This window comes from Podarcis vaucheri (genome assembly GCF_965113315.1).
Source record: "Podarcis vaucheri genome assembly, chromosome: 2".
NCBI lineage: Eukaryota > Metazoa > Chordata > Lepidosauria > Squamata > Lacertidae > Podarcis > Podarcis vaucheri.
Window position 1 is genome coordinate 63,253,512 of NC_138760.1, and position 24,562 is coordinate 63,278,073.

Genomic DNA, 24,562 nt, shown 5'->3' on the forward strand with positions numbered 1-24,562 from the left:
CCCCCCAAATCAGGCTGTTGGAAGTCTATATGGGGTATACACCAGGAGTATTGTTAGTTAGGTTGGAAAAGGGAGTGTATCCTCCCCCTCAGAAAAGGTTCAAGAGAGGGATGGCTGCTGGTCCACAATCTTCTCACTTTTTTCTGGAAAACTGGCCTCGGATTGTTTCAAAGATTTATTTGGCCAAAAAGGCTGACACAAAAAAATGGGATGGCTTTATCAAAACTATGTTCAGCTCTTAATTAACCTGCTGTCTCTACCCAAAAATGCAGGCTTCAGCCAGGAGCTCTGATGTTGGAAACATCGCTTTGGAAACTGTAGAGCTTACTTTCTACTAACAAGGAGTAAATAAAAGACCCAACCCTTTCCATTTTCCAGAAATGGAGGAGCAAAAAGCCCCTCTGTTCCTTTTCTTTCTCTTTCTACTTTCTCCCATGTACTTTCTCTGTACATGGGAAAGACCCTGATTTTAAGGGCAAGCCCCATCACTTCAACCAGGAAAGCATCTCTTATTGATTTCATTGTAGTTCACTTCAAAGTTAAGTGCGCTGTATTTAATATTGTAGCACTGAGATCACAATCTTGGAAACAATATCACTGGAATCTATGCACTAAATATAGGGGACTAATTCAATGGCTTTGAGGCAAATCCCACGGTAAAGTCCACGGGACTCAATTGCAATGTTCAGAGTCAAAGTTATAGTGATACCTGATCAATTTATGTACAGGCCACTCTTTCACTTGGTCTCATAGCATGTTTACATTTTGGGGCTCATTATATAAGAAGACAAAGGAGGAAAAGCCCACCACTACCAGACTGCAGTATTAAATGCAATATTCAAAATATCCTCTGGGATATTTTCTTTAGATTAGTGGATCTAGACATTAATATAGCTAGAAAGGAAGACCGAAAACATTTGAAGAGGTTTTTTTTTTTTATTATTATTATTCCCATGCTCTTAATTTTGAAAAAAAAAATCACAAAAACATAACTTATAAAACAATATATATACTGCATCCTCCACAACAGCATTATTGAAACATCCAGCGTAACGGTTACCACAGGTGGGAATACACTGGGAAAGAAGTACCTTGTGCATTTTATATTACGTTTCTTTGTCATCTACAGGTAATAAGTATTGACAGAAAGAAGCAACAAATATGTCTGCAGGAAAACTTCATATGCGTTTTTAATGCGTATTAATAGTTAAAGATCATATTTATCATTTTCATAGTCATTTTAAGTATTATCTACATTTACATCATAACACCTTTTTAAGATTTCTTGTTTGGGCTCCTTGCTTTTTGTTCAGAGCTGGAAAAGCAAAGTCACTTTTTCAAACATTTTCCCCAACCTCGAGATTACTATACTCCTTTCCTTTTAAGATGCAGTATCGACGTTTCAGGATAGTCCTTTTCCGTATTTTAAACATTTCTGTCCCTAGATTCTCTAGGAGAATTCTTTCTTAATTAAAAAAAAGAGCCATTTAAATAAGGATGAACGATAATTTGATTATCAGGGGTAAGACTTTGCAAAGGGGAAGGGCTGGGGGGGGGCGTTCTGCAAAGTTCCTTTTTAAAGGGAGGCGATTTAAAGAGGGATGTTGGGGGGGGGGAGATACTGCCGTCTTGGGAGGGAATAAACGAGAGAGAGGTAGGAACCTTTTCCAGCCGCTTAGTGCTCGGCATGGCCGGCTCTCCACCGCTTTCAGCTAAAGAAACAAATCCCCATCGAGAGTCACTCATGCCCGTGGAAAGCAACGCCGCCCACCCGACGGCCAAGCGCAGGGAAAGGCGAAAAGATAAACAGCACCTCCCTGAAGTGGTTGACCCTTGTCAGGATGACATTTGCTCCGCTTGAGAGTTCCCATCTTGCCATTGACCCGAAGCCCCGCCCCCTCTCACCAGAGTCCCCGCCCCTTCTCCTGAAGCGGCCGGAAAAGCAAGCAAAACCCCACCCCGGAAACCACGCCTCTTCCCCCCTCCCACCCTCTACCACAAAAAGCCCCGCCCACGAGCCGCGCATTTCTTCGCTGGCGCGGTTTCTCCCCCCGCCCCGCCCCCTCTCCTCCCCGCCGTATTTCCTCGAATAAAGTGGACGCTTAGAAGAGGAAGTCCTGTGCAAGTTCAAGTAAACACGCATACAAAACCCGCATCATCCAGAGGAGAACGAAATACATTGCAACTCATCCCCGTGTTTCAGGGCCGGGCTGGGGCGTCGTCTGAACCCCCGCCTTTCTCTCTCTCTCTCTCTCCTTTCCCGTCGTCGTCGCCGCCCCGCCGCGCCCTTCCTCCCGCGGGGCTCCCCGGGGCCCCTTGGCGCAGCCGCCGCCGCCGCCGCGGTCCCTGTGCGGAGGCGCCGGCCCGTCAGCTGTTGTACTGGCAGGCGTTGAGGGTGGAGCCGGGGCTCTGCAGGCCGCTGTAGCCGAAGTTCGAGTGCTGCTTGGACTTGAGCCTCAGGCTGGCCAAGCTGGAGTTGCAAGTGTCCCGGTAGACGCTGTAGGGCGAGCCCGGCGGGCCGTAGGGGCAGGCGGGCGACGACATGGCCGTGTTGAGCGACGAGCCGCTCAGGTTGTTGAGGCCGGCGTTGGGCACGCCCGGCACGGCCGAGTGGCCCATGGACGAGGGCATGCTCATGGAGGGCAGCGTGCTGGGCGCCGAGAACATGGACTGCGCCGACGAGAGCGGGCTCATGGAGTTGAAGAAGGTGAAGCTCTTGGACGAGAGCGGCGCCGGCGCCAGGCTCTTGGCGTGCCAGTAGTTGGACGGGTAGCCCGCGTACACCTCCTCGTAGGGCTGCATCAGGCCGCTGAACTGCGGCACGTAGCCGCTCTTGCACAGGTCCATCTGCTGGTTGCGCTCCCGCTTCCGCCACTTGGCGCGACGGTTCTTGAACCACACCTGCAAGGGGCGGACAAAGCAGGGCTTAGCAGGGGGCGGCCGGGCTCCACCGACGGCCAAAGCCAGGCACGCCTCTCCCCCACTCACTCACTAGCGAGGGCAGGAGAAGCGTCGTCTCAGGGTCGTGGGGTTGGGCAAAATATTCCAGCGGGCCAGGAGTTGGACTCAGGGATGCCAACTTGAATAAAATATTGGGGGGGGGGAGGATGGCAAGTCACACCCCGCATAACTGATAATTGAGCCTGGATAGCTCAGCTGGTCAGAGCGTGGGGCTGATAATGCCAAGGTTGCAACAGTTGCATAGTCCTGCACTGGTCCCTGAGTTTACTATCTGCAAACGGGCGTTTAATGCTCACAACCGGTTCTATGATTCTATGATCACATGAAGTGGCGCGCACACGCCATTTGAATTGCAATACCCATCAAGGGGGGGGGCTCCCTCAAATATTTTAGGGGGGCAAAGGACCCCTAGAAGTTGGCTCCTATGGTTGGACTAGATGACACTGGGACATAGCTGTCAACGTTTCCCTTTTTAAAAAAGAAATTCCCTTATTCCGAATAGGATTCCTCGCAAGAAAAGGGAAAAGTTGACAGCTATGCCCTGGGATCCCTTCCAGTTCTTACGATTCTGATTTCAATGGCCTTTCCCCCCCTGCGCCCCCCCCTTTATTACATGTCACATTAAGGGTACAGAAAATAATAATAAGAATAATAGCATAGAGGGCTTCAAAGTTGGCTGCCAGCCCTGCTGCCCTAAAGTACGTCTCCCTGTGGCACCCGCCGCTACGCGGTCGGAGCCTTTTTAATGGGAAGCGCTCAGCAGATGAAACTGAAGGACCCAAGAAGGGTAGCATCAGATTCAAAGTCCGGCTATTCCAGGGATGGCCAGCTGATGGGTGCGCTTCAAGATGCCGTTGGCGTCCACCTCCCACCATCCCTGGTCTTTGCTGATGCTGGCTGGGGCTGACCGGGGGTAGACAATATCTGGAGGATACGACCTTGGCAACGCTGCAGCTAGTTGCCTACTGGCCAGCCCGATGCTTCCGGAAAGCGTCTCCGCTCAGCTGAAGCTCGATTAAGATCCTGTTTAGTTAACAGCTAATATACTGTCTCTCCGTTGTGGCATCTTCATGCCAGATTATGGAATCACTTGGTGGAATTTCTGGAGGCCTTGCTAAAATGTAGCAGAAAACTACCGTAGAAGTATTCTGCCAAATGCTTTGCAAGGGTGCAACATGGTTAAAAGTCATAGTTGCTTCTGAGCCATTTAGAAAGGAAAAAAGGGACAACCAAAGTAAAGGGAGAAACACTTCGAGCATGTTCAGAATAGCTTTTCTTTCTCTAAAAGAAGAGCTGTAATGTTCAATAGATTTCTGCTATTTCTTTCTCCTTTAATCCCCCAAATATGAACGAAATCTATGAGTTAATCTACTAGTTAATCTATGAGTTAATCTACTAGTTTATTGCACGCAAATGCATTGCTCACCTGATCTAGCAATATAACCCTGGCACTAAAAATAGGTTTGGGGCCACCTTGTAAGGACAGCCTATATTAATTCTTAAGTTTATTGAAGTGGATGTGAAAGCATGAAGTTTATTTATTTTTAATGGTCTTTCATGTTTTAACTTTGTACGTTGCCTTGATGTTTTATGCTACAATAGTGTCGAAACACTGTTTAGAAATTTAAAAAAAGGATGGCAGAGGGTGACTGGAATGTTAAAAACATGCAGGATCAGCACATTAAACTGTTTGTTTTTTTAAATTCTCCACTGTATATAGACACCTATGGGCACTGTATATAGACACCTCCATTTTATGTAGACACCTACCACTCTCTCAGCCCAACTTATGCATTTGATAAAATTAAGCTATTGCCTTTAAAATATTGCACAACAATGTCAGCCTTTAAAACAGGTGTGGGGACCTGTGGCCCTCCAGATATTACAGCTCCCATCATCCCTGACCATTGGCTATGCTGGCTGGGGCTGGTGGCATCCAGCAACATCTGGAGGGCCTTAGGAGTTCCCTGCCCTGGCTTTAAAAGGTGCCATGGTACTTTTGACCGTCTTTTTGCTGCAAGCTAGCATGATTGCTGGTCTGGATTTTTTTAAAAGCTGAACTGTCACTTGCAATATTTCTCATATTCATGCTGCTCCACTCCACTGGGAAAGCTGTTTGTCGATAATCTATTATGCCAGAGAGGCCATTCAGCCTCCCTCCACCTCCACCTCCACCCCCAGCCCTCCCAAAGGAACAGCTGGAGCTGAAGTCAATTGAGTAGAACCAAGAAGCCAGTAGAGTACAATTTGTTTCTGGGTCTCAGCTAGGGTCCAGTTCCTGTCTCTGGGGAGCAATTATCCTTAAAACTATGGCTGCAAGCCAGTTAAAGAACATTGGCTTTAAGAGGGCTTTTAATTGATTAATCAGCAAATAAATTAAATATAAATAAATATGCCAATTTCCGAAACCTCTGTCTAGGTGCCTTTGTGGGGATACTGAAGAAAATACATTGTCCATCTATTTGTGCCCAGTCTGAACTCATGTCAGATTCCAGATTTCCCTTATCAAGTTTTCCTGCTCTCTTTTAAAAAGCCCTGGAGAAAGTTGTCCTAGGAAGAACACAGTGAATTCCGTATCTGCCACCGCTCTCCCAAGCATGATGTCTTTGAGGTTCCATGCAATAAGACATGTAAGCTGTTTTTGTCCTTGCATAAATCCCTTCCTGCAGACTGCTGCTTTGGACGGGCATCCGATCTCTCTCCTCTTGATGATCTCCAAAATTTCAAACCCTCACTTCCTTTCTCTGCAGAGAATTACCTACCCTTGACCATACTCTTGTTGTGATCAGGCCCTGGCTATGGCGGCTGGTCTGCTTTGTCCAATGCTAACGCTTTTAACAAAAAACACACCAAAAACACCCTTCTTACATATCATAAAAAGTGGGACTGGGCAAGTAGGCTTAAGGTAAACACAGAGCCAACCACCCCCTACATCCTTCGCCTTTCAATGGATGCAGCATCTGCCTTTGCGTTTAATATTCAGAATTTACAGCTTTGCTGCTGGAGAGCAAAAGGAGGCTGGTTGCTCCTGGGGTTTAATGTAAAAAACGGTGAAAGAGGAGGGGGGAGGGACCTGATGCAGATTTGTGGAAAGTGCATCTTTGGGAAATGCTTTGAGTTCCCTTTCATAAAAATCCAGGGCTCAGAGAACAGGAAAAGACACCCAACTCATAACCTGAAGCAGGACACAGCCGGATTTGGTTTAGCGTCCTGTTAAGAGACGGCAGATCTAATGGGGAGGTATGTCTTCCACGTGGTTTCTGCTACAGGTTAAAATATCTTCCCCTCCCTTGGTGGAAAATATCGGCCTCCGGAACTGCCTGTGTTACTGGTGGGTTGTGTGGTCTTTGTACAGGTCCTGGCTAAGGAGAGTCAGGGAAAGAAGCAGATGTGAGACGACATCACGTCCACCTGGCCTCTTAGAAAGTGAGCTCTTCCTTCTAACAGAAACCAGTTTTCCTTAAGTAAGGTCCTTCCAAAAAGTGGAATGGGTGCTGTGTCATTGAAGGGGGCCTTCCAGACTCTGGCACCTACTTCAAAATTATGCATGTAGCTGATGCTCATCAGTGTCTGAGTTTAGGGGCAACAAACTCGAATGCTACATTGAGAACAGGAAGGCGAATTGTGAGGGGGAAAGGACCAGGGAGGAGGAAGGATCCGGTGTAAATATAAAAGAGGAAACGCAGAAAGGCGACACACTCAAAACCTGTAATTCATTTTTCAGAAGGTGCTTCCAGACAGGAATTTCCTGAAAATGAGGCTAATAGTTTTAATGATGGCTTCTAGACGTTTGCAAATTAAGGGTGGATTGGCAAAACGGAGTTTTAAGGCTGCTTCTAAATATATATGTATTATCTACAGAAGGCTGAAGGAGAAGAATTGCAATGAATGGGAATGAATTCCCCGAAAATTTTCCACACCAAATGTTCAGCTTGCCCACACGTCTATTTATTGATTTATCTACCTCTTACTTGCCAAAGTGGCTTCTAAGCTGTTTACAAGTATAAGCGCAATCACAAAATTTACTTGGGAGGAAACCTGATTTTTCTGGCTGCCCCTGAAAGGTTAAAAGCGGCATCTGCAAGCGACGTTTTTATTGGTTTGTTTTGTCCAGGTCTCAGTGATTTACGAAGGCCAAAGTGGGATTTCCGAAAACGGCCTTTCTTTTAGATTTGGACAGAAGTAAGGACCGGGCGATTCCAGCCGAATGAAGTCCTAAAAACGGGGCTAGTTCCTAGAGTTTGAGGCTGCAGTCTTAAATCTCGCTTAGGGGGAAATTGAACCCGTGGGGAGGGACACCCCTTGGCAAGAATATAGGAAGGTGTCCCTTGCCTTCCAGTGATCCTCAGGTGATCCACTTCGGTGGATCGCGCCAAAACTAGACTAAACGCATCCCTGGAAAAATGCAGCATATTCCCCGTTCTTGCTCATGCTTTGTTTCAGACACACGTCCCATTGACCTCAGGGATACTTCCTCTCGAGTCACTGAGCCTCGGGGTTGCTGCTTAAATTTCCTACACTACAAAAACGACCCATAGCCCCCCCTTTTTTTTGCTTGTCACAAGAAGGGCTGCCATTTCGTGCGCAGTTCCCGGGGATTAAGCCGGGATTCACTTTTGAGGAGACAGAGTTTGCCTAATTGCATTTTCTGAAATAAATATCAAACCTCTGCGGATTTCCCCGTTCTAATAGCCCGATCCCTAAGCCGGTTAAGTGCCCGTTAATTTATTTATTTGAAAATAAATTAGCGGGGCTTCCTTTGCAAGTGCCACTTGGGGACAGAATATCAGCCTAACAGGGCGATTTAAGCAGACTGAGGAGGAGGTGGCTGAGATCCCATGCAGGCGTGACTTGAGAGTCACACTGGACTTGGTGTGATTTACCCCCGAGTAAAAGTGCATCGGATCCGGCTTCACTGTGGTTTCAAAAACCCCAATACTCCAAGCTGACCTCCAGCGAAGAAAGCAGTTCCCTTAACGTTTTCCCGAGCTGAGTTTACGCATATACTCCCCGATCGCATCTCCTGCCCCACTGCGGTATACAAGCCCCTTTGAGGAGGTCGCCAGCTGGAGCCCATGATGACGCGGTTTTAAGAGGATGCAACGCATAACCATTGAACTGAATGGGCGTCTTGACATTCGCTTCCGCCCACTGTAGTTATGTCGCAAACTATCCTCAGCGCGGATTAAACGCACCCGCAGCTCTGGCGCTAGAAGGATTCATTCTCCCCACAGTGTAAGGAAGTATCCTGGGCTCATAAATGGGAGGTGGGGGTGGAAGAGGAGAAACAGAGAAAGAAAAGAGGGCGGGGAGAGAACCTCCAAAAAAGTCCAATAAACTAAAAATCCAAAGTTAAAAACAAGCAAAGAGAAAGTCTAATAAAATACTAATCCTCTCCCTACGGCAAGGTATTTTTTCCTACCAGTTGGGGCAGGAAAAACTTTACAAACAAACAAACAAACAAACAAACAAACAAACAGAAACAGCCTCTTCAGTTGTAGGCAAGAGAGACGTAAGAGAACATCTCTGTATTGATTTAGGACTATAATGATTTGTTGACTTGGGAGCCCAATGCAACTGGCCCTGGTAGCCGAGTTTACTCGGCGGATCCTGTCCGTGCTGCGCTAGCGATTCCGACCTACGCACAGACTTGGAAGTCGCGGATCCTTTGATTTCAACGAAATCTCTTGAAGCGAAAGCGTGCTTTGGGGTGTGTTAGAGCTACAAGTTAGGAAAGATATTAATAATCAATATATCCTCTCCTGCCACCCTCAACATTCCCACACCCACAAGGCCCAGTCCATATAAAGTCAACACCAATGGGATTGTTACTCCGATCCCGAACACTGAATTTGTAGTTTCTTTAATTCCAGGGGAACTTAGCGTTTTAGGGCCACGCGCTTGAAATGAACTCTCGCCGAAAGCGGGTTGGGCACAGTCAGGGAGACTGAGCCATCCGCTAAAAAAAAACCAGTTTTGTGAATCAGGCTGTTGGCGTTCAAACAATATGTACACGAATATAAGGAAGGGGTGGCCAAAACAAAGCGAAACAAAACAAACCGCACAGGAAATGGGGCCTTTTATATACGGTTCCCTGCTGGTTTTAGGGATTTTGCACAGCTCTCTCTAACACACACAGAGCACCCTCAGCGCAACATATCAAATGGCATTTCATTTCGCCGGGATTTACTTTCACGCAGTGGGCACGATCCAGCAACAAACCCTATGTTTAACTGAGAAGTCCGACTGAGCGCTATGTAATTCACCCTTGCGGATTATGTTTCCTGGGGGGAGTTAAACAGGTACTTGTCTGGGCCGCTGGATTCAATGTGACCTTCCAGGCCAAAGCAGTGCATTGTTGCTTGGAATTAAGTCTCAGTGAGCTCTGGTGAACCTGAACCCACAGCAATGCACCTTCCTGAAGTGCTTATTTTGGGCTGGATCGTGTCCAGTGTTCTCCTCCAGGGCACTCCAGGACAAGCCTCTTAATTTATTTTAAATCTCCGCTTTCTGCAATAATTTAAGTACAGCGCGCAAATGCCACGTTCTGTCCAGCCAGCGCCATTCACATTGCCCAGCACGTGCAAACGAGCGCGGCCCTTGCCTGCTCCTACATTAGCTAAAGGCGCGGTGTGGTCGCTCCCCTACGCAGAATGCGTAGACGCCAGAATGTGGGCCGGCGCTCTACAGAGGGCTAAAGAAACGAGGCATTTCAGAGGGTGTCTCCTATTCTTTCCCGCCTCTGGTTTGTTTAAATATGCTTAAACTTAGAGCTGAAGTGCAGGGCTCTGTCCTGGACGTGTCTCCCGGTCTCACTGACCAAGTTAGCTGCAGTCTACCATCTAAGGAAATGCGCCAAGAAAACGCCGCGCAAGCGAAGCACCACCCAATGAAAGCGGCCGGGGCCAAGACTCCCCTGGGGGAAAAAAGAAACCCACAAGTTCCTCACTTCTAGATCAGACGGCACAATTGTTTTTGTTTTATTTTGAAAGATTCCTTCATGGCCCCATGAAAAAGAGCGCATTCATAAAGGCTTTCTACCCGGATGCCTGGGCTCCCTCTCTCTCTCCCCCAGCAATCGCCCGAAGAGAAAATAGATTTCCTGCTTGGTATTAAATGGCTGCATTTAATTAATGCAGGAGAGAACAGTAAATTCTGAAAGATGGCTCTCCTGGCCAAGACCCGCTTTTCCCATGCTACGGAAAAGGACAATGATCTGGGGCGGTCTCAATGATCTCAAGATTATTATTTGTTTACGGCCCAATCCTGGGCATGTTTACTCGGTTGAGCTTGCTCCTTAACGGTCGTAGGATTGCGCCTTCAGCAGTGCAATGGAGCAGTGATTTTGTTTTAAATAAAGCCTCGCCCGCGTTTCTGGAGGCCTGTCTCTCTAGCGGCTTTAAAGGGCCAACGACGCGCCAGGAAGGGCGCCTTTCCACTGCCGCCTTCTCTACCCCTGGGCCGGGGAGGCCCCAGACGCCTCGGAAGGGCTCGGGGCTGCTTGGATCCTGCACTCTGCGGATCCTGATTTTCTGTGGGAAATCACCTCTGATGCTCCTCCGGGGAACTGGCTCCAGCCCTGTGGTCGCGGCCTGAACTCGCCCCGGGATTTCCCCTCCGCCGGGAGCCCGACGCGCAAAGTTTGTTGCGCGTGGATCGCCCAAGTGAGGCCTGATCCCTCACCTTGTTTACTGTGCGCCATGCACGTTTTCACTGGGTTTTGCTTCCCAAATCGCAGTCTCCCCAACCCCCACAACCCTTGGCGTATAGGGTGCTTCCTCGGATTTCCTAAAGCAGGCTTGGAGCTGGAGCTTAGCCGAGTCCGCTCAGAAGTAAATCCCGTTTGGTTTCTTACTCCCGAGTAAAGCTGAGGCCGCTTGCGTGCGAGCCCGTTGCTTGGGAGTGAGCAGCGAGGCGCGCGTCTAAGGAGTGAGTTGCGCGGCTCCTACACAACATTCGACGGGGACTTTCTCCTCCATGCTACCCAACTCTGTGCACGTTTATTCTGAAGCAAGTCTCGCTGTCCTCGGTGGGACTTCCTTCCGAGCAAGTGGGAATATAGGGCTGCAAAAATTACCTTGGTTAAGGAGATGGCAAGCACAGAGCAGGTCAGGCCCAGCTCAGCCTTGTTTTCCTGCATGGAATTATGCATTTTGCTGCCTTCAGTACTGTAAAGCAGATTCCCCCATTCCTGAAATACTGCCTCTTTTTTCACTACGAAGGAGCTAAGTCTAATTACAAGCTATAGAACTTCCCTTCTCTTTCTGTAGATCTTCCTAGCATAAGGTGATATCGACCAGAGATGGCTTAGGATCTGTAAAAACAAAGCACCCTTGGACAGTCCCACCAGCGCCAGATCCCCCGATCTCTTCCTCATCTTCCAACAACGGGCGCTTCCTCTTAACCGCCTCCTGCCCCAGTGGCTCCCTCTCCTCGGATTACACCTGGGACTCCTCTATTTGGTAGACCGGTGTCTAAATAAGGCTCGAGGCTGCGCTCCTCTCGGCACAGGCAGGAGAAGGCCGCGCTACCTCTGGAACAAACTTACTTGGATGTCCGTCCCCTGGGACGCGCACATGGGGGGGCTTAATTCCGAGAAAAGCTCTTTCTCGACCTGGGCACCATCCGCGCCCAGCCAAGAGGCGGGAGAGCCCAGGGGAGTTGGCGATGGGCTCTTACGGGCTGCCTCGGAGTTGTCTTCAGGCAGGCCTGGGAAGTGGCTGGGTTGGTTAACCCTGGGAGGCGGGCGCCCGAGGAGAGAGCGGAGCGTGGCTCACCCTGACTCGGGGCTCCGTGAGGTTGGTCCACACCGCGATCTCCTCCCTCATGCTCATGTCCGGGTATCGGTTCCTCTGGAAAGTGGCCTCCAGCTCCTGCAGCTGCTGGCTGGTGAAGTGCGTCCTTTGCCGCCTCTGCTTCTTCTTCTTCGCCGGGTCATCCACGTTCCCGTCGTCGCTTTTCTGCACGCCGCTTCGCTCCTTTTCTGCAAAGGCAAAGGGCCGGGCATAAGGAGGCGAAAGAAAGAATTACAATTAGAAAGGGCGGGCGGGGGGTGGGATAAAAATGTCCAAACTGCTTCTCCTAACTCCCCAGCCCAAGTCAGCGCCACCAAACTCTCCTTCGGAAAGGAATCTGAATGAGGTCTGGATTTGTAGCCCAAATCTTCCTCAAATGCATCTTTGCACAGCAGCGAGAGCTCCTGGACTGAAACCATCGCGTCTGTTTTAGAAAGCCTCATCAAACACAACCCAGAACCAAGGATTTTCCATTACAAAAGCAAAGGCCAATCCAGCCCGGATCCTGACCTAGTCTTCCTTTTACGCAAATGACTAAAGATTTTGTTTTGTTTTCATAATGTACTTTAAGAGATTCAAGGTGGGGAAAACATTTCTTTAAAAGGCGTGGGAAACCTTTACAAGTCATTTCTTTAGGCACTTTTTAAAAGTCTCTAAAAACAATGAAGAATTCACATCGATTTTGTTGTTGTTGTTTTTGGATATTTTCCTAGCAGGCACCAGGACACAAAATATACTCCCCACAAGGGGAAAGTTTGAATTTACTTAACCCGAAAACGAAGCCTTTCACACAACTGGATTAAATTTCTACTTTGGGCATTTGGATTTTGACAGTCAAATGATTTTTTAGTTAGGTAAAATTTAGAACCTCATTTTTCTATGGTTCCTTAAATAAAGTAAAACAACAACAGCAAAAACAAAATACATTTGATCCCACCTACACGTTTCAAAAATGGAAATTATATGATTTTTTTCAGTTTCAAAGTGCAAGATGTGTGCACGTGCACACACAATTTAAGGCAAAACACAATACCTGCTAGTTAGTTACAGCACAGCATGTACAACTGGTACAAGCTTCTATTGGCACATTACATCAAGACCGGGGCTTCACTCTACGACCCTCTGAAGTCAATGAAGGAAGACTTCGAGGGCAAGAGCTCCATTGACTTCAACGGGCAAAATTTAATCATATTCTGAACTCTGCCTGACATCCATAGGACTTTCAAGATGTCATAGGTATGCGCCCTGGAGTGCAAGTATCCTCGCCTTCAATTGACTCGCTTCCGAATAAATACGCACAGGATCGTGTTGCCTGGGCAGCGGTTAAATATATTGCCTTTTGCTGGTTCGATGTCTCCATATTTTTATTCCTGCTTAATAATATTAGTATATCTACTTAAATTATACAACGTTCATTTTATAGCAATGCATTGTACAATGGGGCGAGGGGCGGCGGCGGCGGGGAAATCTATGGCTTCTTACTTCTTTAAAAGCAATATAAGAGGAAATACCTAGAGAGGTCAGTTTGATTTCAGTGAATTTCGTGGTTCACCGGAACTACGGTGCTAACATATTAATGTAGAAGAAACATATTTCAGACCGGCAACCTTTTTCTATCATGCAGCACGATCCTCTACTTGTTTACTCAAGAGAAAATCCCAGAGTCCAATTGGGACTTGCTCCCAAGGGGTTGCCTCCTAAGGTGATGCTTTGAGAGCACTAATCATTTCGTCTTAACTGAAGCTATTCAGCTTGCAACCCCTGGCAACAAATATTAACCACTGAACCCAGCGGCACTTTCTTCCGAGTAGAAACGTTTAGAGTTGGGTTACCAGTGGTCTGTTTTTCTGCATCGATATATTCGTTCATTATTGCAGAGCCACTCCAATTTTACGGGCTTGCAAACCGGTTTTTAAACTCATATTTTACGAAGTATTTTATCAATAGCAATAGACACGTGTGTTAACCGATGATGATGCGTTGCGCGTGTCAATCGTAGTATGCAAACAGGAGTCCATATGCAAATCTTTTCAGGTGGGATTATGTGTACTCCACACATAATCGACTATGCAAACGAAGCAAATATTATGAAAACCACCCATTTTACTCGACAACGCTTTAAAAAAAAAGTAACATCCTCAAAATAATTGCAGTAAGTTTTAAAACAAAGGGACTATGGATCTCAGCCATAGGCTGTTGTGTGTGTGTGCAGAATGAGAGCGATTTTGTTCTCACGTACATAAAACTTTGCTTTTTTTTTAACAGGCTGATGTATAACAACATTATTTGAAGTCCCAGTGCTGTGGCATTGACTTAGGATCGTCACCTTCTAATTTCTCTATGTATTGAAACGCACAAATTGTAATTGAATCCGTGCGTAAATATATGTACAACACATCAGTGTTTATGTAATTAACAAACCAAACCAAACCATAGCACAGGATCCATGAAACAGCAACCTCTTTCCTCCCATTGATTTCAAAGGTGAGATTAAAGCATACGCTTTAATCAGTGGGATGTGGGGGGCATCAGAATCTCCCCCCATACACACTTTGTTTGGATCGGGAACTATGTGCCATTCTATAGAGCGAGAAGAATTCCGTGTGCTCCTATCAGTGTGTGTAAGGCACGCACTGCACACATACAAACACGCGCACGCATACCCCTCAAGGACTCACGCGAACAAGAGTGAATGCGCTTTAATTCGCATCTGGAATGTTTATCCTAAATCCAAGGCTTAGTACTGAATTAATTTCCTTGAAATGTATTTCCTTGAAACGTCGTTTTATGTATCGGGCAGTGAGGATCTGAAAATCCTAAATAAACGAGCTCTCTACTCCTGCAAAAAAACCCTCAATCACCTTCAAGTCACCGACTAATGCCTATCCCCCGCTCTGGCTGTGCTTAAACTGACTCCTGCGTCCATCTGGGAGCTCTGAAAGCAAAGAGGCGAGTTCAAACGGTTACACGGTTCAAACCCCAAAGTGGTAAATGACCTTATTGCAGCCTGTGATAGCCCTCTTTCCAGTAAGCGGTTTGCAAAGCAAACAAGGCCTGGAACGCGCTCGCCTCGTTAAAAGTTTCCTTGGTGGTGTCCAAGCCAGAAACCCATCGCTACCCAGATCCCACCCACTCCAGCCCCGGCTGGGCTCCTCCACCTCGCCATCCCTGGAAAGAGGGTCCGGCTGGCTAGCAGCACAGGGAGAAGATTTCACTTTGGGGCGCCTCCTCGACTTGGTAGAGGGAAGGAGAGCTCTGACACACACACACACACACACACAATATATACACACACACACACACACACACAATACACACACACACACACACACACACACACACACACACACACACACACACACACACACTATATACATATAAATCTTTGGAAACGCCATCCATCAAGGCGATTGAGATCTTGGCCTTTGATTTATCCGTCTTGCCCGTTTCATTACAGGGGAAAAAGGGGGGTGTCTGCCTTCTCCAACGGGCCTCTGATACAGTTTCAAATCATAACACACATTAGGCTTAATTGGTCTTAGCACATTTTTCCACTTAGAAGAAGTGAGAGGTACTTTGTGTCTTGGCGTGGACTAGCGCGGGCCCTGCTCGCTGAACCGCTTTGGGATTTATGAGCCACAGTTTAGGGGGACAACGACCACTGGGAAAGGTCCCCCCCTCCTCTTTCCCACAGCTCCCTCTCCCCGCATCAAGACACATCGGCCTTTCAGCCTAGGCCCGGCCGCTTTCAAACTGCCTTTGGAAAAGAAAAAGGGGAAAGGAGGTTTCTTTCTTTATTTGATTTAAGGCGCCTCCTTTGCGCTGGAGCTGCTAAAACCGAAGCTCCTTATGATTTCAAGACCTCGTCAGAGCGCCCAGAATCATCGATTTCCGTGGGGAAATCTAGAGGCAATAATGACCATTCCCAGCCCTGTTTTTTTTTACTGCTTTTGTTACACAAATTAGGTTTGTTTTAAGTTTTCCTGCTACTCTTGATCCATTTTCCTTTGTCTACGGAGCTTATGCAGTGTATATGCGTTCTCGGTACATCTATATTGTGTAGATGGCTGCGCGTGTGTCTTACAGATCCGTATGTCGAAAGTTACAACTGTCTATGCAAAGGAAAACGCACGGGGGGGGGAGGTTGTTCGAGAGTTATAAAAAGATACTTAAATTTAAATGAAGCCAATATATGTTTTGCCCTGGAAAACGAGGCTGCGATCCTGTGCACACTTACGCAGAAAGAAGTGTGGCACAATGAGACTTGATCGCAAGTAGATATGTATGAAATTGGGCTGCAAGTCCCAAAGGTTTCCGTAGATCTCCCTTCCAAGGGTGCAGGCAGTATCCCGGCCATAACCTCTTCCTGTGCTCTTTTAAGCTTCCAACCCTTCCCATTCACTTCCAGGTTACAATCTGTCATCGAGGCCTCTAATCGTGGTTTGGGTTTCACGGGATCTTAACCACAGAGCTCTGGAAATTAAATGGCAAGGCAAGGAATAGGGCCGTATGTACCGACTTGAGGGCCACGGCCTGGGTGTCTGTGACTCTGTTTTGTGTTGAAATAAAAGATAACCTTTTCAGCGGAGGGGCCTTATTATATGCGGGACATCCGCCAAAATTGAAACAGGCAGACAGTTTGGAGGGGGAAGAAAAAGAAACCCGAAAGCCTCCTTAAAATAACTTTAAGCATTAACTTTAAGGCTGCGATTATACTACGCACGTTTACCTGCGAGTAAGTTTCAGTATAAGCATCTACACACACACACACACACACACACACACACACACACAGAGAGAGAGAGAGAGAGAGAGAGAGAGAGAGAACCACACACCCGTCCCCTTATTTTGGCATCTTCTAAAAATGATTTTTCCCTTTACGAAGATATATTGTAACATAATCCAAGTTTTACGTGATGGGCAGCCTATGGAACAATATAGATTATGAATGTCTGGATTTCTCAGTCTTTCTCTCGTGTACTCCCACCCTTCACCCCCTCCTGATTTTTGATGGGTGCTCCCCCATTTTGACAGAGAGAGATATTTTTACATGTTGTACGGTTTCCAGGATGGAAAAGAAACCCATCAGAGCTGACATGCTTTCAGAAACATTCTACAAAAACGGCAATCGGAATGGCAGCTCTCAAATAAATTTATAGCACATAAATTTATGTGCATGTGCAACGCCAATATTTCGCTTGGATGTGGAATGTGGAGAGCAATATACGACTATATGTTAGAAAGTTTTAATCCCTCCGCGCCTCTTTCCCTTTCTGCATTCTGCATTCACCTATTTGGTTAAAACACAAAAGTCCTCCGGTGTAACTTCCCTTGGTAAGGAAAGCAGGCATTTGCCTTCTTTTCTTACGTGACGCAAACAACCCCAAGAAGGACGCCACTCGCAGGACGTCAGCCCTTACCTGGGACTTCGGTGTCGGACGATTCGCTGGCGGAATTCTCGATCGCTTCCCTGGCCTCGGACGATCTCTGCAAATGGAAGCTGGAAGCCATGTCGTGGGGCGCCTGGGGAGCTCTCAAGCCGTCGGGAACCCTTTCCAAATTCATCCCACCTTTAAAGGAATCCATAGCAAGAAGAAGACTCAGTTGTGCCCGCCTGTGCCTTCGGGGAGGCGCGCGCGCTGCTTTCCCAAGACAGGGCGAGAGTTATTCCACAGCGGTTGCAAAAGGAGAAGTCTGCTTTGGGGTTTTGCTCTGATTTTGACGGGTTAAATCCACTCGGCTTCGGGCTGGGCTTGGCTCGCTGCGGGACAGGCGGCGCCAAGCCTGGACGGGCTCTGGCTGCATATGCGGGGCAGTGGCAGCAGCCCCCCGCGCCAGCCAGCCCCTTCGAAGGAGAGCAGGGGGGCCGAGCGCAGCAGCAGCAGCAGCAGCAGAGCGCAGTGGCGCGAGGTGGCCGCTGGCTAGCGAGGGAGCTCCGAGTGCGCTGCCCGCGCCCGTAGGTCTGTAAGCTGTCTCGTAGCTCCTCCCTCGCCGAGGTTCGAGACCTCCCCGTCCCTCCTCGCGCTGAGATGCCTTCCCTTCCACGCTGGGCCGGCCTCAAGGGAGCTGCCTGCGAGCCGGCGGCCCAGGCGAGCGCTCTCGGGGGCTGGCGGCGGAGCGCATTTCTTAAAGAGACCGCGCCGGGGAAGGAGCGCTCTCGCCTCTCTCTCTCCCGGGTGGCTTGGCGCTGCTCTCGCTCTCTTGCCTCGCCTCCCCTCGCTTGGCTTTAAAAGAACCGAGGCCCCGGAGCAGCCTGGAGCCAATCAGGTGGCTCCTCTTGCCTCTCCATCAGCGCCTGCCTCCTGCCAGGATTTATGGCGCAAGCCAAGGTCCCATTCCAGCCAAAGGGGACCTTCTGGCATTGACATCACCGGAGAGGGGGGGAGGAGGAGGAGGAGAGGGGCTGGGAAAAGGTAGATCGCTCCCACCCCACCCCCGCCAGTCTCAAGGAGGTTTTCCTCTAGGGAACGGCCATAGCTTTTAACCACATCCTATTGGAATCCACGAAGCCTCCCACGCCACTTCAGTGGCATCATACGGCGCCCACTCTTTGGTTGCCAGTGCGCATGCTCCACTTCAAAGGGGATTAGTTCCTTCCTAAGAACTCCTGTCCCAATTTACCTGTAAACGAGGCTGGTTGGAGACCGAGAGGCTGAGCCGCCAGTAAACCGGCCATAGGATCGGCTTGTGCGGCTTTTTTTGGGGGGGGGCGGCGGCGGGGATGGGATAGTCCAAATTGATCCTTAAGGTTTCCTTCCCCAAACTTGGGAGTGAGCCCCACTGAAGACAAAAGGGTTTACTGCTGAGCAAACCGGCACAGGATTGCTGATAAAAAAAGTGGGGGCATGGGATGAGCTCCCAACACCATTGCGATGCTCACGTGTGGATTTGCTCGGGATTATCATGTCTGACCTTCCCAATAGAACTTTCTGTGCCGATAGGATTGCTCAAGCCTAAACGACTTTTAGGCACAGGACATAAGCCGCAAAAACCAGCCGGGGGTGTGTAGTTCTTTCGGATTAAATCGCGTTGTGCAAAACGGGCGTGCTATTGCTTAGGACTCGTGTAAGGTCAAAGGGGGAGGGGAGCACGAGAACGAATTCAGCCGAGTTGCTCTGGTTTCGGATAGGGTGGTGGCGCGATGTTCTAACTTCTTCTAGGGGTTCGGAGGTCCCTCCGTCCGCGCCCATCCATAAATTTAAGAGCGACAGAGAACATATTTCACCCCTGGATATAAATCCCCATCTAAAAATCCAAGTACAGTGATACTCAACAGATTTTAAAGAAAAAGCAAATTAAAGTATTCATTAGGACCCCCACCCATTTTGCAGGATAAAGCACCCCAGCCAAACACTCTCTCTGGGACTGCTATACAGTGGTACCTCTGGTTACGTACTTAATTCGTTCCGGAGGTCCGTTCTTAACCTGAAACTGTTCTTAACATGAAGCACCACTTTAGCTAATGGGGTCTCCCGCTGCCATCGCGTTGCCGCTGCACGATTTCTGCTCTCACCCTGAAGCAAAGTTCTTAACCCGAGGTACTGTTTCTGGGTTAGCGGAGTCTGTAACCTGAAGCGTGTGTAACCCGAGGTACCACTGTAATGATGGCGTGGAAAGGTTGAACATAGGAAAGTTTGTTACATATTATCCTTAAATATATCTGTGAAAGAACTTGCCTAGCTGCCTGTAAACTGGCGACCGGGGAGCGGAGTCGGGAAATAATTTGTTTTCATAGGGCAAGAAAGGCAACGCCTTTTCCCCCTGGCCATTTTTGGAGCCTTTGGGCTGAAGGTGTAAGACTCCATGCCCCCAGCTCCCCCAGCCCGCATTGCCCAATTGTTATCCTTGAAGGCCAGCCGGAGATTTCCTTAATGCGGGAAGTGGATTTATTTGGTTTAAAAGAGAGGCTTTTCTGGCGGGATCCTACCACCACCTGCCTGGGTAAGTTGCGGTGCCCCCAGTGTTGCTGAACTGAGCGATGGACTCATTTCTGAGACTCTTTGATCTCTTTAAAAAGTAGAGCCTTTGGGGAGTTTTCCCTCGCGAGGCGAAAACAGTACCGCTTGAGGATGCAGCCTTTGCATTCCGTGGGAATGTCTCCCGACCTTCCCGTGGCATTTGGATTGTAGCTCACGTGAACTGAAATTCTCGTTCTACAAGTCGACCGGGAGGCCCATTAGGGATTGCCGCAACGTGCGAGGCTCTCATTCCATGCAACTTCGGGAGGACTACTTGGGAAACTGGTTGTGGATTACAGTTTGGAAATTAATCCTTTTTGCTCCTGTGGTTTAAAACCCGCCTCTCGGTTGTCTTAAAACTGGCCTCCTAATCTCGCCCCATTTTGCAGCCCAGTGCCACTTTTGGGGCAGGTTGGATGATGATGGGAAGGTCGTAGCTGCCACGTGCGCGCGCGCGCATACATTTTGGTGACTCCCTAATGAGTTGTTTACAGATCTGTCGACCACCCTGAATTCACACACACATCTCAGCCCGAGAGGCCAACTTCTGAATCCGACTGCAAGCCCGCCGAATATTTCAAATGGGGGAGAGGCTCTTCCTATTCCTACTCCTTGAAATCTCTTCTCCAAACTGGGCTCAAGGGCAGAATATAAAGCCTGGCTCTCCCTTCTCCCACTCAATACTAAAAAAGAGACAACGCCACTTTCAGATCCTCCGGCAACCAATGTTGAAATGTGTCTCTCCAGTTGGCCGGCTCGGTAGATCGGTTGTGGTTTGATGTCTACCTAGGTATAATATCATTCGCACATGCACCATTACTAAAGGTATCAGCGGATAGCACTAAACCAGTCGATAATTCTCATAGAATCTACCTTACATTTATAAGCCCTTTAGTTGGCTATATACAGTGGTACCTCGGGTTAAGAACTTAATTCGTTCCGGAGGTCCGTTCTTAACCTAAACTATTCTTAACCTGAAGCACCACTTTAGCTAATGGGGCCTAATGCTGCCGCTACGCCGCTGCTGCACGATTTTTGTTCTCATCCTGAAGCAAAGTTCTTAACCCGAGGTACTATTTCTGGGTTAGCGGAGTCTGTAACCTGAAGCGTCTGTAACCCGAGGTACCATTGTATATAACTCTTAGTGTTGGTACATATTAAATTCCACCTTCACCTAGGAAGGGCTCTTGCACAAACCTGGGATTGAGGCATGTGGGCCTGGGGATAGATTCCGCGTGTAGACACTGGAGAGTGCTCAGGATCAGAATTTCCCCCCAATCCCCTATCACTCTGTCTTGTCTTTCGCCCACGCTAAACAATAAATGCAGGCTATAATGTTATTGAGCATTCTTCTTCTTTACAACTTGTCTGTTGCGGACAGAATATGCATTTATTTTGGATAGGAATGCCGAGTGTGGATGTTGAAGAAAGAAATCGCGTCGCAAAGAGATCAGCTCAGAAGCTGGACCTTTCCCTGTGTCCTGTTTAAGGAAGCCTCCTCCCCGCCCCCATTGTGGAGCATCTCAAATCCCTCCTGTAACCCCGGAAAAAGGAACACCGGGAGTGCTTCAGTGATGCCAACTTTACCATTTGCAAGCCTAAGCACAATTCCTTGGAAACTATTCTACTTGAAAGCAATCAGGAGGCCTTGTTCCAAATAGAGGTGGTTTGGGTCGAGAAGGCCACTCCTTGCAAGATCTTCTTGCTTGGCAGGGCTGATGAAACTGTGGTCCTCCAGATGCTGCTTGACTTGCAATTCCCATCATGCCTGACCATTGGCTGCCTGGGATGCTGAGTTTGGCAACATCTGAAGGGTCACAGGTTCCCTTCATCCCTGGTCTAAGCCGAGTGCCTATGCTGAAAGGATGGTCTCCCCAACAGACTGAAATCAGAGACAAACCTCTCTGTGTGTATGTGTGTGTTTTTAAGGGCTGTGTGGGTTACATAGAATCATGGACAACTATCTAAAGCAGGAGTGGCAACAGCCCCCATCACCCCATGCCATTGTCACGCCGGCTAGGGTTGTTGGGAACTATAGTTCAACAATACCCGAAGGTTCCCGGGTTCCCTTCCCCCTTGAGCTAAAGGGTGTCTTCGTTTCCCGCCTCCCAGGTTCAAAACAGGTTCGATTCGGCCCAAAATACTTTCAGAGAGAAGAAGAAATCTGTGGTTAACCTTCATGCTCCATATTCCGGGGGAAATGTCACTGGAGGGAGTTTTCCAAAAAGGGAATTCCTGTACTGGACTCTCTTCTTCTTTAATCGCACCCTCCCCAACTAATGTGCGAAAGGAAGACTGGAGAACTGTTTTGAACAGACTTTTCCCAGACAACCCCAGAGCACACAGCTCTAACGCTGACTCAGGGCCGCCGAACCACTCCCCGGTTAAAATGGCCCTTCAGCGTTTCACTCTCACTTCTCTTGAAACCACCGACCCACCCACTTGCTCTGAAAGCGCCGGTTTCCTTAGAAGCTACTTGTAAGTAAGTGCGCCTAGGATTCCAGCCTTAATCCAACATCCCTGCGTTTTTCAGCTGCTTTAGGCTCGGATCCTAAACCCACAGTTTAGAAAGGCGCTTCAAATCACAGGGGCAAAAAACTTCCAGGGTGGCCGGGACAACATTGCGTCGATCGCCCAGGGAAACTCCTGCGCTCTACAAATCCCTCAGAACAAACTGTGGCCTACACCAGGATCACTCCGGAATCAGGTGCCAAAGGCGGTTCGAGTGTCAAGCAGAGACTTGCCCGGGGGTTGTGTCACCAGAGGCTGCTGGCAAGCCGGATCCACCAAGCTGAAGTAGCGGGTGGGGATAAATAATCCATAGAATCCTAGAATTGTAGAGTTGGAAGGAACCCTGAGGATCATCTAGTCCAACCCCCTGCAAGGCAGGAATATGCAGCTGTCCCATATGGGGATCGAACTCGCAACCTTGGCGTTATCAGCACCATGCTGTAAGAACCTGACATCCGTTCCTGAGGCCAACAGGACCCAGCAGTTCAACTCCAGATGCATCATGGGCTGTGAAGGAGCTCAAAATTTGAGCTCCCCCATGGCTCTGCTTGGAAACTATTTTTCATGAACATAGGATGCTGCCGTTTACTGAGTCAGACCATGAGTCTAGCAGCATCTCGAGGGTTTCAGGAACAGGACATTTCCAGCCCCACCTGGGATTGAACCCGGGACCTGTTGCAATGCGAAGCAGATGCTCTGCCGCGGCCCTTCCCTAAGTGGTGCAATGGTGCGGGTGATCTGTTAAACAAATGCACCGCCAGTGACCCGCATTCTCTGCCATCGTTATGACGGTTTCTGTTGACAAAGCGCCAGGGAGCTCTGGGATGGAGCTCTCAGAAACACCCCACTGGGGTATTTATTCTTTTATTATCTGCGTCTCTTCCTCCCCCCGGGGTCCAGTCCCAAAACTACGACCTCTGGACTGTGTTTTAAAGAGACAAAATATTTGCCTGTGCTGATTTCAGACACAAGGAGCCCAGTTTGTTTTGTGGGGTGTGTGTGTGTGGATTGGGAGTGGAGTTTTCCAAAAGAAAATAAAAGACAAGCGCTCCAGAAGTCAGTTTGCTTAACCGAAACTCCCAAAGTCCACGGCAATTTCGTCTCCTTGAGTTAATCCGCTCTTATCGCCCCTCCAGCAGCAACGCATCGGCGAGAAAGGTGTGAAACCAAACCTGGAGATTTGGGCTACACAAATGCAACCTGCCCTTTCTTTCACGAAATCCAATTTTCCTCAGAAAGGATGCGCCCTAAATCAAGAACATCGATTTCCCCAAACAAACTAGGGCTCGAAACCTGCTTCCTCTCCCGATTCACGTCGGAAGCTAATAGAAAACACAGCTGGGTTTCTCCCATATGAGGCTTATCAATCGGCAGCAGCTAACAGACCAAGAGTGCTGTCGCACCTGGAAAACGAACTCGTTTCTTTGAGGGCATGCATTGAATTCGGCACACAATCCTGTGTCATAATTAGCGCGCTGTCTTGTCTCCTGTGTGAAGCCACAACGAGGTCCCTAACCACGTTCGGTGCGTTTTTGGATTCGCATCCGTTGACAAGTTAAAGGTCAACGGATGTAACCTCCAAGGCAGGCTCATTTCGTTTCGGAAATGAAACCCAGCATAAAAAAAGAACAATACGTTCTAATCTCCCCAGCCCTCATTTATTCCCCTTTTAATTTAAATTTTATATTAGTTTTACAAAGGGATGATCGAGGCACTGCTTGGTTCCAAAGGATGTGGATCCCTTCGCTTTCTGATCTGGCAAAGTGCCATTGAGACAACCACCCATGAGCTGGTTGGACCAGCAGGGAGACGGAAGTTACAGAAACACAGGGAGCTGCGGTCACACCACTGGTCTGCCTAAATCAGTATTGCCTGCACTGGACGGCTGCAGCTCTCCTGGATTTCAGGCTCTACATTTGGTTTCAGGTGGGAGTTTTACTTACTTCTTTAATATCCCGCCTTTCCTCCAAGGAACTCAATATGGCATACATAAAGGTAAAGGTAAAGGGACCCCTGACCATTAGGTCCAGTCGTGACCGACTCTGGGGTTGCAGCGCTCATCTCGCTTTATTGGCTGAGGGAGCTGGCCTACAGCTTCCGGGTCATGTGGCCAGCATGACTAAGCCACTTCTGGCGAACCAGAGCAGCGCACGGAAACATTGTTTACCTTCCCACCAGAGTGGTACCTATTTATCTACTTGCACTTTGCCGTGCTTTCGACCTGCTAAGTTGGCAGGAGCAGGGACCGAACAACAGGAGCTCACCCCATCGTGGGGATTCAAACCACCAATCTTCTGATCGGAAAGTCCTAGGCTCTGTGGTTTAACCCACAGCACC

The 24,562-nt window shown here is 48.5% G+C and overlaps 1 protein-coding gene across 3 annotated transcripts in view; it reads right to left on the minus strand.

Annotated features, from left to right (window-relative positions):
• Positions 1 to 938: 938 nt before the first annotated feature.
• The window catches only part of PITX1 (paired like homeodomain 1), a 43,841-nt gene continuing 20,217 nt past the window's right edge, over positions 939 to 24,562 (minus strand). The window contains exons 3-5 of one of the 3 annotated variants that reach the window (XM_082211702.1): positions 17,177 to 17,326; positions 11,739 to 11,944; positions 939 to 2,901 (exon numbers count right to left, since the gene is read on the minus strand). In XM_082211702.1, the coding sequence (XP_082067828.1) occupies positions 2,368 to 2,901; positions 11,739 to 11,944; positions 17,177 to 17,326 (890 nt within the window). In that variant the 3' untranslated portion in view covers positions 939 to 2,367. Of the gene's footprint in view, positions 2,902 to 11,738; positions 11,945 to 17,176; positions 17,895 to 24,562 lie in introns of those variants that run through there. The other 2 variants (XM_082211701.1, XM_082211700.1) reach the window with 2 other exon arrangements.